Source organism: Peromyscus leucopus, chromosome 3 (assembly GCF_004664715.2).
Source record: "Peromyscus leucopus breed LL Stock chromosome 3, UCI_PerLeu_2.1, whole genome shotgun sequence".
In the NCBI taxonomy this organism is placed as follows: domain Eukaryota; kingdom Metazoa; phylum Chordata; class Mammalia; order Rodentia; family Cricetidae; genus Peromyscus; species Peromyscus leucopus.
The window spans coordinates 101,298,054-101,313,237 of NC_051065.1; the positions used below are offsets into that span (position 1 = coordinate 101,298,054).

A 15,184-nucleotide genomic window follows, 5' to 3' on the forward strand; every position below is an offset into this window, starting at 1 on the left:
GGAGGGTCAGGAGTTCAAAACCAGCCTGGGATACTTGAGACCCTACTTCCAATTGATGTTTGAAATACCTAAATGAAAAAGATCCCTTCTCAGTGAGCCTGGATATGTATACATACAGGAAGAATTCGGAGGAAATGAGACAACTCGGGAACAAAAGAGAACTTTGAAAACCCTGAAGTATCTTGAGAGAGAGAGAGAGAGAGAGAGAGAGAGAGAGAGAGAGAGAGAGAGAGAGAGAATGGTGCAAGGGGAAAGGAGGGGACAAACCTTAGCTCTACCACTTCTGGATGGGAAGCCGCCTGCCTGCCACCTGCCTGCCTTTTCCCCTTCCTTCCTTCCCTTTTTTCTTCTTCCCTTTCAATCTTCCTTTTTTTTTTTGTTTGTTTGTTTTTTTGAGACAGGGTTTCTCTGTGTAGTTTTGGTGCCTGTCCTAGATCTCACTCTGTAGACCAGGCTGGCCTTGAACTCACAGAGATCCACCTGCCTCTGCCTCCCGAGTGCTGGGATTACAGGTGTGCGCCACCTCCGCCCGGCTCAATCTTCCTTTTAAGAAAATATTTTATTTACTTTTAGTTATGTGCATATGTGTACATGGGAGGGGTTGTTATGTAGAGATGAGTGTAGGTGCCTACAGAAGCCAGAAGAGGGCACCAGATCCCTTGGCATTGGAGTTATAAGCCATTGTGCACTTCCCAGTGTGGGTGCTGAGAATCAAACTCAGGTCCTCTGCAGGAGCAGGGTGTACTGTTAACTGCTGCACCATCATTCCAGCCCCATGTTTTATTTCGCTTTTCAAGACATAGTCTATGTATCCCGGGCTGCTCTCCAACTCTCTACGTAGCCGAGGATGACCTTGAAATCCTAATCCTCCTGCCTCCACCTCCTGGTGCATGCCACATTTTACATAGTGCTTCCTGCATAACTGGAAAGCACTCTATCAGCTGAGCTACACCCCCAACTAAGACTTCCGCACACAGGGGTATGAACGGGTGGAGGCTAGACGTCAATGTCAGGAATCTTCGATCACTCTCTTTCTGATTCAGCGAGACTGACTGGCCAGTGAGCTCTACGGATCTCTGCATCTCCAATGCCTGCTTCAAGACGCATGCCAACCTCTATGCTCGGCTTTTGCATGGGTGCTAGGGATTCAACTCAGGCCCTTATGCTTACATGGCAAGTACTTTACTGAATGAGCCATCTCTGAAGCCCCCCAAAACTTCTTTTTCTGCTTCTAGAATATGTTTACATATTACCTTTTCAAAACTAGTGTGTGTGTGTGTGTGTGTGTGTGTGTGTGTGTGTGTGTGTGTGTGTGTATGTAAATCTCAAAGGTAGGGCTGACTGTAAAGGACAAGACCACTTGCCCAGCATGCTCAAGACCCTGGATTCAGACTGTAGATTAATCAATTAGTTAACTAATATAAAAAAAGAAATAATGTGCATTTAAAATTTTTCATGAGCCGGGCCTGGCGGCACACACCTTTAACCACTGAAGGGCTCTCTAACGTGGCAAACATGTGCCCAAGCATGGCAAACACGGCGCCATCAGATTTTTGCCCTTTACCCTCCTCTCCCTCACTAAAAACCATTAGGTTGCATTCCTAAAGCTAGTCCCTGAGGTCCATTCCCTTACTTGGCCACTGACTCATTCCTGAGACAAAACTCCAAGGTTCAACAATCAAAATTCATTGACTGTACTGGCTAACCTGTCCAATAAGGACGTACCAACACTCCCTTACACAGATTTCCCCTTTTCTCCTTAAAACCCACTCCTGCAAAGAAAGAAAAACGACCCCTGCTGCTGCTGCTGCTGCTGCTGCTGTCTGCTTTACCTAATCCTGAGGTGCCCCCCCCAACTCCCACCTTACTTGCCCCTCCAGGGTAATAAATCTCCTTTCTGCTGAGAACTTGGTGTCTGGGTGTGTCCTGTAGGGACCAGGGGCCACCCTCCCCTACAATCACAGTACTCAGGAGGCAGAGGCAGATAGATCTCTGTGAGTTCATGGCTAGCCTGTTCATAGTGAGTTCTAGGACAGTCAGAGCTACATAGTGATACCTTATCTCAAAAAAAAAAAAAAAGTTTTTTGTTTTTGTCCTTGTTTTAGTTTTTAATGAAATAAGGTGCCCAGCATCCAGTTCCTTTATTGATGCCTATGGTATATGGAGGATTAAATATCCAACAAAATCCCCATAACCAGAGAGCAGCAGTTGGCAGGTGGCTCTGAGATTCTCTCTCTCTCTCTCTCTCTCTCTCTCTCTCTCTCTCTCTCTCACACACACACACACACACACACACACACACACACACACACACACACACCAGGGAGGGGCTCATGTGCCTGAGCTCCTGTGGCAGAGGAGAAGTGAGGAGCACCTTTGCCAGGCCAGTGCTCCCCACCCTCGACTTTCTCCCCCTCCTGTGTGTGAGAACTAGGCAGGGCTCACTACAGCCTTGCAGATGCTGACGGAACACCACCAAGGGAGGGTAGAGACGCACCAGCCAAAACAAACATTCCTTCCCTTCTTAGCAGGTACTTGATTGCTGCCAAGAGCAAAGTGACCATACACAGGGTCCGACACTTTGGCCCTGGCACAGCCACCATCTTGCCTTGTACTCCTGGTTAAATTCCCACATACCTTTGGCTTGTACATTTTTTTTAAAGTCAAAGCACACCTATAACCCCAGCACTCAGGAGACTGAGGCAGGAGGAGCCTGGTTCCGGGCCAACCTAAGGTATATGGCAAGTTCCAGCCCAGCCTGGACTGCCTGGAGAGCAAATGTCTCAACAAATCAAAAACAAATAAATAAATCATTAACCAAAACTGGGCATGATGTCATATGTCTACATAACCCCCAATCCTGGAGACAGAGGAAAGAGGATCAGGAGTTCAAGGCCATCCTAGCTATGTAATGAATTTAAGGACATCCTGGGCTACACGAGACCCTGTCTCAAATAACAGCAACAATAATCAATCAGAAGAGGAAGGAGGTAGAATCCTTGCTCCTTCTTGTTCAGTCTACAGCACCAACTGAAAAGGACAGGTTAAGGACAGTGGGCTTACAGTTCTGGCTGGACTTTCCCCTGCGACCTGCTGGACCCATGAATTAAATGCTGGATTCAGAAGAGGCAGCAGGTACTGCCCACGAGGAAAAAGCTACAGTTCCACAGACCACTCGTGCAAGCAGGTCGCCGAGAACAACCATCCTAGGACATACAACTATGTGTGGAAGGCTCACTGAGTCACAGTGGCTGGCCACGCATGCGGGAGCCCAGGCCAGGATCTTCACAGCAGCACACAGAGGCTCCCTCACTCTGGACTTACCTCCCAGGGTTAGCACTGACCTCCTCTGTCCTCGGTCCAGCACCCTCTGCGCCTCTGGCTGAACATGGAACTGTGCAGCCCTGGCCCGGTGAGACTGGCTGGCTTTAGTAACGACCCTGCATGGATCTGAGAGTTGGGACTGTTTGGCTCACTCGGAGAACAGGGACAAAGGGCAGTGTGGGGAAGCCATCTGGGTGGCTGTTAAAACACACAGATTCACTGATTTCAGAAGTGGCCAGTGTCTCAGCGGAACCTGCTCAATCTCAAGTGGAGACCAAAGGAGGGGTGGGCTGGGGTCCCGCATGCCGCTGGGGAGGCAGGACACACCCCAGAACCCAGAGGGAGAACAACGGCCCCACCCCCAGTCTGGCTCGCTTACTTCCCCTCTGTCTCCTAGCAAGCTGCTTCTCTAAACCTCCTAAGGCAGCAAAGACGGAGTCTATTTAAAACAACCTCCAGAAGGTGATTAAACAGAGCCTGAAGGGGACCCTTCTGTAGGGAAGGACGCCTCCATTCAACAAACAAAAACTTCCTAATTGATCAGTCGGGCCCACTGTATTATCGTGTACCATTAATTGGGTTGCCATGGTAACTCCCAGGTACCATGTACCTATACAAGCCCACGTGGAGTGAAGGGAGCCCCCGGCTACAGATACAGGAATGAAGAGGGATGTCCTGCCTGCTTCTGCAGCACTGTACCAGCAGCAGCTGTGGCTCCTCCATGCACGAATGCTTTCCTCCGGGCAGAGGTCAGGCCCTACCGAGAAATCCAGACTTGAATTCAAAATCTCCCATTGGCTCACTAGGAGATGTGGGGTGATTTATTTAATCTTTCTGAGCCTCCGATACCTCTTCTGTAATATGAAGGTAGGGATATTTACTTTCATATTTATTATAAAATTATTTATTTAGCGAGCAAATGTTTATTAAGCAGCTACTGAATATTAAGCGCGAAAGATAGATTTCTCAGTGCAAAACACTAAGGCAGGTCAGTGGGTAGAATACTGTCTCAGCATGCTTGAAGTCCTGGGTTTCATGCTAGCATCACATAAACCAGGCATGGTGGCACATGCCTATAATTCCAGCGCTCTGGGTGGGGCAGGAGTTCAAAGTCATCCTCAGCTATATACTGAGTTCAAAGCCAGCCTGGAACACATGAGACCTGCAGTACAGCAGTTTCCTCCAAACTAAAACATTCCCTCCAGGAAGGAGAGAAGATCATGAGACTCGGGAGGTAGACAAAAAGTCACATATCTGAGAAAGCAGGAACGTGGAAGATTCTGGAAGGTGTTTCCCAAGGGTTATGGAAACAGAATAGAACTGCTGGGGGAGGAGACTGACCCACCAGGCTGAGAGAGACTCTAGACTATGGAACTTCTGCAGGTCATGCATCATTCATTGGTATGGCAATCATTTAAGAAGGCAATCGTCGGCGGAGAAGCTAGCAGCTGTCCGTGAGCAGAGGAACAAGCGAGGCTCCAGGAGCAAACCACCTCGGATGGCTGAGACACTAAGAGCACACACTAGGCATCCAGGCAGCTCATGGCAGCAGGGCCAGCTGCGGGATTTTGACCACACACCTGCCAAAGGATCTTGGAGCAGACAGAGTACAGGTGTAGTGACCAAGACTACTGCCTACTCCAAGCCCCAGGGCTCTGTGGGACTCTTCAGATATCCCAGACGTGATACTTGAGCAGGGCCATCCCTGAGTTAGAACCTGGGCCTCTCCTTAATGTCACACTACTGTGGAGCTGACCTGTCATCTCTGTCCCCTCTATTCCCAGAAGGCCAGCGGTCTGTGACTTCCATGACTGTGACCTAAGGAAGGAAGCACTGTGACAGCCACCACACACAGCCCGAGTTTTCCGGCTCTGCAGAGGAGATGCTGCTCCCGGGGACCAGAGTGGCAGGCTCACACCTAGCGTACTGTGCCACCCAGCCACCAGATGGACCCACCAGGCACTGCCACTGTCAGCCAGAATGCAGCAGCACAGGAAGCAGCTAAATGCCAAGCTCCAGGCCCTTCCCCCACTCCCGGGAGGCCCGTAGGGGCTTTGGGGACAGAAAACAAAGCAGGCTGAAAAACAGGACAGCAGCTATCCGAGGGAGCAGAGAGAATAATGTGGCCTCTATCCCCAAAACTCTGGGAGCTGAGAGAGGACCCAAGAGGCCCAGCTCAGGGGGAATGGAGCATGAGGGACCTTACACAGGTGTCAGGCTAGAGCCAGGAAGTGGCCTTACTTCCGAAAGGTACAAGGACACTGGAAGGTGTGAGGATTCCTCCAGGCTAGAGGACTGGAGGATCAGGTTCACCGTGCAGACCCAAGGCCAGCCAGAAATGACACCACTGGGGAACAGGCCTACAGCCTGCCTCCCTGCCCAGGGCCGGAGGGCAAATACACCAAGACAGACAGACCGGGTCGCTTGACTGCCTGGGCTTCCTGTCTCAACACTCCCTCAGGGCCCTGCGTGGGCATAGGGCCAAGGGACATACCGAGGTCACTGGGCCATGCCAGCACCTAGTACATCTGTCCTGTTCATTTCTTCTGAGGTGCTCCTCCCTGGACCTTGAGCACAGTGTGTGCATCTTTGTCTGGACCAGCCCCTCCTCGAATTTGCCTAGCCCACGCCTTTCTCATCCTTGCGTGGACCCCTCCCACCCAGGCCCTCCTCACTAGCTGGCTTCTCATCAGTCAATCTCAAGTAAGAAAACTCTTCCAGGCCGGTGTTGCAGCATATACCTTTAAACTCAGCATTCAAGGGGCAGAGGTAGGAGGAGCTTTGTGAGTTCAGGGCCAGCCTAATCTACATGGAGGACAGCCAGGACTACCTAGAGAGACCCTGTCTCAAAACACCAGGGAAGGAAGGAAGGAAGGAAGGAAGGAAGGAAGGAAGGAAGGAAGGAAGGAAGGAGGGAAGGAGGGAAGGAAGGGGGAGGGAGGGAAACTCTTTAGCTGCCCTGAGTCTGAGCAAGCTTCTGCTTCCGTGGATCTGCCGCACGGTCACCTCTCTTCACTGTCATTGTCTCGGGGTGGGGTGTCCTGTGAGGAGAGAGGCGCACCCTGCTTCATCCTTGCTCTCTGTCCTGTAGCGCCAGAATGAAGCAGGAAAGGGAGATAGGAAACCTGAGAGCAGAGGGTGTAGTTCCGAGGCGAGCACTGGCCTAGCACACAGCAGACCCTGGGTTCAGTCCCTAGTACTGGGGAAGAGAGGGAAGGCTGAGCGCCAGTTTAAGGTGTCCACATGTGGGACTTGGGAGACGGTCCTCTTGGGGAAGTGTCTGCCATGCACACATGGACACCTGACACTGGATCCCAGCACCTGAGTAACAGCCTGGTGTGACGGTGTACACGCGTAACCCCAGTAATGGGCAGAGACTGTGGACCCTTGAAGAGCAAGGCCAACCATCGTAGCCAAATCAATGATCCACAGCTTCAGTGAGAAACCATCTCTCAAAAAATAAAGGTGGTGAGCAACTGAGGAAAGACACCCTCTATCTTCTACACACTACTGCACACATGTGCACCCGTACGTGCACATGCACACAGTAACAAGTACATATGGTGGACATGTGAGCACACAAAATACATCTAACATCTGAAGCCTAGGAGTTCCGGAATGACAAGAAATTATCAAAGACACAGTATGGCTGCATATAGTGGCTCACTCCTCTAATCCCAGCACTTGGGAGGCTGAGACAGGAGGATCACCTTGAGTTCAAGGTTAGCCAGCTCCAGAGTGAGACCCTGTCTCAAAAACAACGATGAAAAACAATGTAAAAATGTTTGCCAAGATTGCTAAGAACTTTCAGATTTAAGGGGGTCACCAAAAATCCAAAATAATGATGTTTAAAAGACTTAGGGTAAGCTAGGTATAGGAACTCACACCTGTAATCCCAGGGTTTAAGAGGCTGAGGAAGGAGCGCCTTGAGTTTGAGGCTGAGCTAACGAGTGAGGCCTGCAGTCCAAGCACTTTTAAAATGGAGAGAATCTGAAGTCAAGAGAATCAAGAGTTCAAGGTCATCCTTGTCTATACTGAAAGACGGCCATCGCAGGCTACATGAGATCCTATCTCAAAAGAAAACGAGGAAGAGGAGGAAGGGAGGGGAGGCAGAGTGGGGAGGAGACAGAGGGGAAGAGGGGATGAAGAGGATCATAAATAATCCCAGAGAAGGAATGTAGGCAACTGTGGTGGTTTGGGGGGGGGGGAGGCCCCCATAGGCTCATAGGGAGTGGCACTGTTAGGAGGTGTGGCCTCGTTGGAGGAAGTGTGTCTCAGTCTCTTCCTGCTCCTTCTCCAGCACCATGTCCTCCTGCATGCTGCCATGCTTCCCACCATTATGACAATGGACTGAACCTCTGAAACTGTAAGCCAGCCTCAAATGTTTTCCTTTATAAGAGTTGTCGTGGTCACGGTGTCTCTTCACAGCAATAGAACTCCTAAGACAGAATCCTAACAACCTTCAGAAAAAATCAGAAGTTAAACAGCATCAGAATTTCCAAAAGCCAGACTGTAGACCCGGAGAAAATAAGCCTTGGTCTTCAAAATTATGAGGAAAAAAATAATTGTCGACCTAGGACTTTCTCACCCAAACTGTCAGGTAAGTCTGAGTGGTGGCACATGCCTTTAAGGTGGATCTCTGCGTGTTTGAGGCCAGCCTTGTCTACACGGTGATTTTGGGACAGCCAACACTGCACAGTGAGACCCTATCTAAAAAAAAAAAGTTAACAAAAGCGCTAACAACCTATTTCAACTTTTTCCTGGCTGATTTGAACATCCTTCTCACCCACCCATTTCGGGGAGCTACAGAAAGTGTTTCACCATAACTATAGAATACACGAACAAAAGAGAGACCCGGGACTGAGTGGATGTAGGCGAGGGAGAATGTCGATACAGGGGATTTCCACAGAAGGAGGCTCTGAAATACTGAACGCAGAAGATACAGTAAGGGCTAGAAGTGGACAAAGTTTATCAGTAAAAAAACACAGACATGATTAACTCCAGATAAAACGTAAAGTTGAAAAAGGAACAGTCATGGTACACACAACTTGACTGTTCTGTAAATGTTATTTAATAACTGGAGTGACATGAGCAGCTGGAATACAGATCTCACAACCATGATTAAATGTGTGAGGAGGGGGTGCACTAGAAGGAAGACGCGTCTTTATAGAAGTGGAGGGTAAGAGAGCTGAATCCTCAACCATGGCAACTGCCAGTGCCAAACAGCTGAGAAAGAGCAGTTCAGATGGACAAATGCAGATGGTTTACACCCGAGACACGGCTAAACGGAGTTCTTCCGGTGACCAGGAGCGGGACTGGGGAGCGACAACTCATGCTTTTAAAAAAAAAAAAAAAGTGTAACTGTTTGAACTATGTGTAACTATTTCTTTAAAAAAATATGTGATTAAGTTTTGAAATAAAGTTTCTGAACAAAAAAGAAAAACTTTGGCATATTACCCACAAGATTCTGGGATCCCATCTTCCTGCCCCCCCCCACACCCCTCCCCGACCCCGGCAGAGGTACCTGCTCGTTGGTAACCCCTGGACGTAGGGTGCCATGCTTGTAGTCCTCCAGCAGCTGCACAGCCTCTCGGAGACGTTTCTGTGGAGGAAAGAGAAGAGGCCTTATGTGGCGTCGGACCAGTACTTCTGACAGGGCCTCCTTCAACCAGAGTGACGGCGGCGTTCACAGTGCGTGACCACAGCCCTCAGAACACACATGAAACAGCAGAAAGGGTCCGGCCTAAATGTCCTCCCACAGGGACCTGGCTCAACAGCAATGGTGTGGCACACAACAGATCAGGCCGGCCCACCCAAAACCTGAAGTAAAACTCGGGATAGGGTTTAGGCAGTCAAGTGTTTGCATGCAAGCGTGAGGACCTGGGTTCAGTCCCCCAGAAGGCACCAGACAATAAAGTGAGGTGTGCATACTTGCAATCCCAGAGCTGGAGGGGTTGAAACGGGGATCCCTGGGGCTTGCTGGCTAGAGCTAGAGCTCCAGGCCAGGAGAGACCCTGTCTCAAAACAAAAAGGTCAACAGCACTTGAGGAACCACACCTGAGGTTGACCTCTGGCCTCCACACCCATGCACACCCATGTGCATGTATACACACACACACATACCCCAGAAGTGAAGTAAGGGCTGGGGTGCAGCTCAGGGCACTTGCTTCACAGGCTTTGGGCTCTGAGTTCCATCTCCAGCACTGAGGACGGAAACAACACAAAACCAAGCAAGCATTTCCTGACCACATCCGGGGCAATTTCCTGAGTGAGAACAAAATGGCCGAGCAGTATAACTTCATTCACTGGACACACACAGACACACAGACACACGGGAAGGGGCAGCAGGTACAAGGATTTTTAGGAATATATTTATGTGCCTATGAAAATAAGAAAAAAAAAATGGAGACCCACCAAGCTCATAACAGGAGTAACTTTAGGTTGGAGAAAAAAAAAAGGACCAAGGCGTGACATGGGTCAGGAAGATCTTAACTTCAATTGTAACATCGAAAGCTTTTATTAGGTGGATATAATCACATTATATTTCCATGACTTATTTTTGTCATTTAAAAAATACTGGCAGGAGGCTGGCAAAATGGCCCAGTGAGCAAAGGTGATTGTGGCTAAGTCTGATTGCCTGTGTTCAGTCCCTGGAATCCAAGTGGTGGAAGGAGAGAACCAACTCTCACCAGCTGTCCCCTGAATGCCACACATGCACCGAGGCACGTGTGCACACATACTTGTATACACACACACACACACACACACACACACACACAGAGAGAGAGAGTGTGAGAGAGACAGAGAGAGAGAGAGAGAGAGAGAGAGAGAGAAAATAAGTGAATAAAATTTTTAAAAATACTGACAGATTTACCTATTCAAGTACTTATAGCTACAATACCTGACAGACTGGAAGAGGGAAAGAGAGTTAATTGCTTGTGTTTTTTGTTTGTTTGTTTTGTTTTTTTAATTCTTCAAAGCAACACTGATGATAGAAGGTGGCTTTCATTCACCAAGAGACTTGGATAAAGACATTCACAGCAGTGCCAGGCAGTGGTGGCGCTCACCTTTAATCCCAGCACTCTGGAAGCAAAGCTAGGCAGATCTCTGTGAGTTCGAGGCTAGCCTGGTCTACAAATCAAGATCTAGGATAGGCACCAAAACTACACAGAAAAACCCTGTCTCAAAAAACAAAACAAAAAAAGACATTCACAGCAGCTCCCACGCATGGCCAAGACTACAGATAACTAATAGAAGTGTAGATACACAAATTGGACTATACACACTCAATGAAATGTCACACAATAATTTTCTAGGAGTGGTGGTGTCTGCCTGCAACACCAGTATTAGAGGCAGAGGCAGAGAATCATGGGATCTAACCCAGATTGGGCTACAGAGTAAGTTCCAAGCCAGTGTACACTACAAGTGAGACTGTCACAAAAGGAAGCCAGGTGTGGTGGCACACATTTTTAAATTCTGGCACTCAGGAGGCAGAGGCGGGCAGATCTCTGTGAGTTTCTAGCTAGCCTGGTCTACATAGTGAGTTCCAATGGGGGCTATGTAGACCCCTTGGGGGCAGGGAGACAGAATGATAATTTACTTCCTAGGTGGTGGTATACACCTAACACCAGCACTTGTGAGGTGGAGTCAGAAGGATCAGGAGTTCAAGACAGCTTTGGCTACATAGTGAGTCTGAAGACAGCCCGGGCTACACAAGAAACCAGAGGGAGGGGGAGGGAGGGAAGGAGAGGGGGGGAGGCAGGGAGGGAAGGAGGGAAGAGGAAGGAGAGGGAAACTATACAGCAATTTAAGAAGTAAGCAAGTAAGCTGACAGGTGACGGTGCATGCCTGTAATCCTAACACTGAGGAGGTGGAGGCGAGAGCATCACTCAGGTCAGCTGTGGTTACACAGCAAGTTTAAGACCAGCCTGTGCTATATGAGATCCATGTTTAAAAAAAAAAAAAAAAAAAAAAAAGCAAAACCTAGAAAACAATGACTACCTTACAACAAAGACGACTCTCACTGGCACAATGGACCCTCTAAAGATAGTCACCCCGTTATCTGTCCCAGAGTCTTCTAGAATGTTTCCATAGCCAAGTCTAGAGAAAGTCTATGTGCCTTCCCCTTGATTTCAGAGAGACTTTGTAACTATCTCAACACACAGAAGGTAGTAGATATGAGGCAGTATTACCTAAGGCTAGACCATAAAGTCTTGCTCTTTCACCTTGCTCTTAGGATGGTCCTCTCTTAGAAGGAGCCACCATGCTGGAAGGAAACCCAAGCAGCTCAGGAAAGATCCACATGCATGGGCAGGAAGCCTGAGTAAGCTGTACTGCTGTAGCTGGGCTGCTCACCAAGAGCAGCACACACTTGTCCACCACATCCCTTCCTCATCTGTCTGTTCCAAAATGGGTAATTTGCTTTCTTTCCAGCTGCATGTCCCCCACTTCTCCAAATATGTAAGCCATTTATGATGTTTAAAGAGCAGGCATGGTGGACACACCTGCAATCCTAGCATTTGGGAAGTGGAAGAAGGAGGATCAGAAGTCCAACGCCAGCCTGGGCTACACAGTGAGCTACAGGCCAGCCTGGGCTACAAAGTGAGACCCTGCTTCACAAAACAACAAAGACTGGGAGCTGGAGAGATGGCTCAGTGGTTAAGCAAACATATTGCTTTTGCAGAGGACCCAAGTTTGATTCCCAGCACCCACATCAGAGGGCTAACCTGTAACTCCAGCTCCAGAGGCTCTAAGGACCTCTTCTGGCCTCCATGGGCACTGCACTCACATGCACAAACTCTCACACACATATAAAAAAATGTTAAAAATAGCAACAAAGAAGCCGGGCGGCCATGGCACGTGCCTGGAATCCCAGCACTCAAGAGGCTGAGGCAGGAGAATCTCAAGTTTGAGGCCAAAGGAAGAAAAAGAAAAAGGAAAAGAAAGACCTCAGAAGAGGCAGGAAAGCATAAAAAAAACTCATTCATGGTACACAACACCAGAATAACCACAGCAAAAACTTAACTTTTAGTCCAGACTCTGAACATTTTTTCTTTTCTTCCTTTGCTTTAGTTTTGTTCTGTGTGTGTGTGTGTGTGTGTGTGTGTGTTTTGGTTTTTCGAGACAGGGTTTCTCTGTGTAGCTTTGTGCCTTTCCTAGAACTCACTTGGTAGCCTAGGCTGGCCTCGAACTCAACAGAGATCCGCCTGGCTCTGCCTCCTGAGTGCTGGGATTAAAGGCGTGCGCCACCACTGCCTGGCTTGTTCTGTGTTTTAAGGGGAGGGCTTCACTTCGTAGCCCAGGCTAGCCTGGATCTCACCATGTAGCTGAGGCTAGCCTCCAGCTCGCAGGCAGCCTCTCCTGTCTCAGTTTCCCAAGTGCTAGGACAGCAGGTGTGTACCGCCACGGTTAGCCTTGTGTTTCAGCAAAACTGGATCACACTGTTTTAATTTGCTTGAGGCTGCAGAAGGAGCAGTGCAGGATTTAGCACTGGAACTAAGTTTCATTAAACCTTTGCCAGGCACCCCTGACTCCCAGCACCCCCAAACCTCCTAGAGGTGCTCAGGTTCCCCAAGCCTGCGTGGCATCCTCCTGCTGCCTGCGTGTCTACGGACCAGGACAATGCACGCTCTACTTTCTACCGAAACGCGGTGAAAAGCCCTGAATTCTCGTTATTTCTCCCACCCCAGGGATTCTCCTGAGTTCCTATAACAACCTGGCCAGATTCCATCTCATTTGACACAGTCATCAAAGGCAGCTTCGAGCCAAAAGAATCAGTCCCGTTAAGCCCTGGGCTTGGCAGAGAGTGTAAGGGAGAAGGGGAGCCAAAGTTCCTGCAGACAGGCCGGAGGGCCCGAATGGAAGAAAGCTAGAAGGAACCTTTTCACTCTGGGCCTCTAGGCTGGACTTGGCCTAACTAAGCCTTGCTCAAAGGTCCTGTGGGATGGACATGGCCCCAGTCACCTGTGTGGAGAGGCCACAAGAGCTAGCTGCTTTGGGGGTTTTTTAGGGAGGCTTGGGGCTCACAAGAAATGTCTGCCTGCTGTGCCCCGCTCTTCAGCCACTGTATTATGATGCCTGGCAGAAGGGCCTGGAGGAGGAGGAACGCTGGGAGGTCAGTGCTGGGTGAGCTTGGTAGGAAGTCTTTTCAACCAGGAACAAACAGGCAGCCAGCCCCTGAATGCAAAAGCTGTGAGGGGCCCAGCTGGCTCAGGCAGGCTGCTGGGTTGTGGCCCCTGATGAAGGCCCAGGCTGGGGCCGATGCTGCTGCTTCCAACTCCCCATCGCCAGCCTGCCTGCCTACGGCCTATGAGCCTGAGCCTCTCTCTATCCCACAGGGGTATGGTCTCCAGAGGCCCTCCGCAAACACATGTACAGGAGGCAGGCTTTAGCAGCAGACTATAGGCCAGAGGAGCATCTTGCCCCCTCTAGATCTGCTGGAAAGCCCCAAGCAGAGAGCAGTAGGAAGCAAGAACAGGCTTGGAGACTGGGGCAGGGGTTCACAGGAAAGAAAGCACACAAAAAGGGGGGGTTAGAGCTGGGTGTGTTGGTGCACATCTGTAATCCTATTACTTGGGAAGTGAAAGCGTGAGAGTCAGGAATTCAAGGCTAACCTCAGCTACAGCTGCATGGTGAGTTTGAGGCCAGCCTGGGCTACATGAGACTCTGTATCAAAAGATAAACTAGAGGTGTCTCAAAAACCCAAAACAAGTCAGGTTATTGCCATTGCTCATGGATGACCACCAGAACTTGATGGTAAGACCCTATTTCTAGAAACACACACACACACACACACACACACACACACACACACACACACACACAGGTCACAAGGCATGGAGAAACCAAGTATGTATTGATCATGAAGCTTCCTCCCTACTGGCTAGCTTCACAGTTCCGAAGGTGACATGCAGGTTGCTAGGAGAGAAAGGTCATCCACAGTCTTACCTAGCTGTGAACCCTGTGAGCTACAGTACCAACTTGTGTGGCATGGCAAGGTGTGCCCATGGGTGCAACCATGGTATGGAAGTTATGGGGGTGACTAACTGCTTTCTGGTTGGATTTAAGGCCCTCTCTACTCTAAAGCAGGAAACCCAGATCTGGTACTGTAAACCTGGTCATCATATGCCTGGGAAGCTCAGAGGCCCCATGTGTCAAACTACTATTCTTTTGCTAAATGGACATAGCCATTTTCTAAATCCCTATCTCCTGCCTGTAGATGAGTGCAGCTCCCAGACTCCATCAGAGGAGTTGGTTTGTGTGTTGGATGTTAATAACTTGAAGTCTCCCAACTGGTCTAAGTGCAGAGAAGAAGTATCTGTGGAATGCTCAGCCATAATGGGACATCTATACCAACCCCCAGCCCCAAGGCTCAGAGACTTTCTTTTTTTTTTTTTTTTTTTTTTTTTTTTTTTTGTTTTTCGAGACAGGTTTCTCTTGTGTAGCTTGCGCTTCTGGAACTCACTGGTAGCCAGGTGGCTCGAACTCACAGAGATCCGCCTGCTCTCCTCTGAGGCTGGATTAAAGCGTGCCACCACCGGCCTGCTCAGGACTTTCACTGAAGAAGAGGCAGAAAGCGCCAGAAGTTAGGAAGGAAGGGACAAAACAGTGTCTTCTTGACATAACAGGACACTGAATTTTTGAGATCACAGGAGTTCCTGTTGCTGGCACAAGACCTGTACAAGATCAAGCCAGTCAACATTCCAGCATGGAGCTGGGGAGGAACTCATGAGCCGAAACCCTTAGTGGAGGAGTATTGATAGTTGATGGATTCTGGGAAAGGGAGAGTCCATCTTCTTTAAGGGTGTATGAGTTGACCACGCCCCATTGGATGACCCAACACCTAGGAGTATCTGAGCAG

At 49.3% G+C, this 15,184-nt stretch overlaps 1 protein-coding gene across 5 annotated transcripts in view; it reads right to left on the bottom strand.

Annotated features, from left to right (window-relative positions):
* The window catches only part of Sfxn5 (sideroflexin 5), a 124,009-nt gene that overhangs the window by 77,434 nt on the left and 31,391 nt on the right, over positions 1-15,184 (bottom strand). For 4 of the 5 annotated variants that reach the window (XM_028860192.2, XM_028860191.2, XM_028860190.1 and 1 more), the window contains exon 3: positions 8,849-8,926. In XM_028860192.2, the coding sequence (XP_028716025.1) occupies positions 8,849-8,926 (78 nt within the window). Of the gene's footprint in view, positions 1-3,344; positions 3,534-8,848; positions 8,927-15,184 lie in introns of those variants that run through there. The other variant, XM_037203857.1, reaches the window with a different exon arrangement.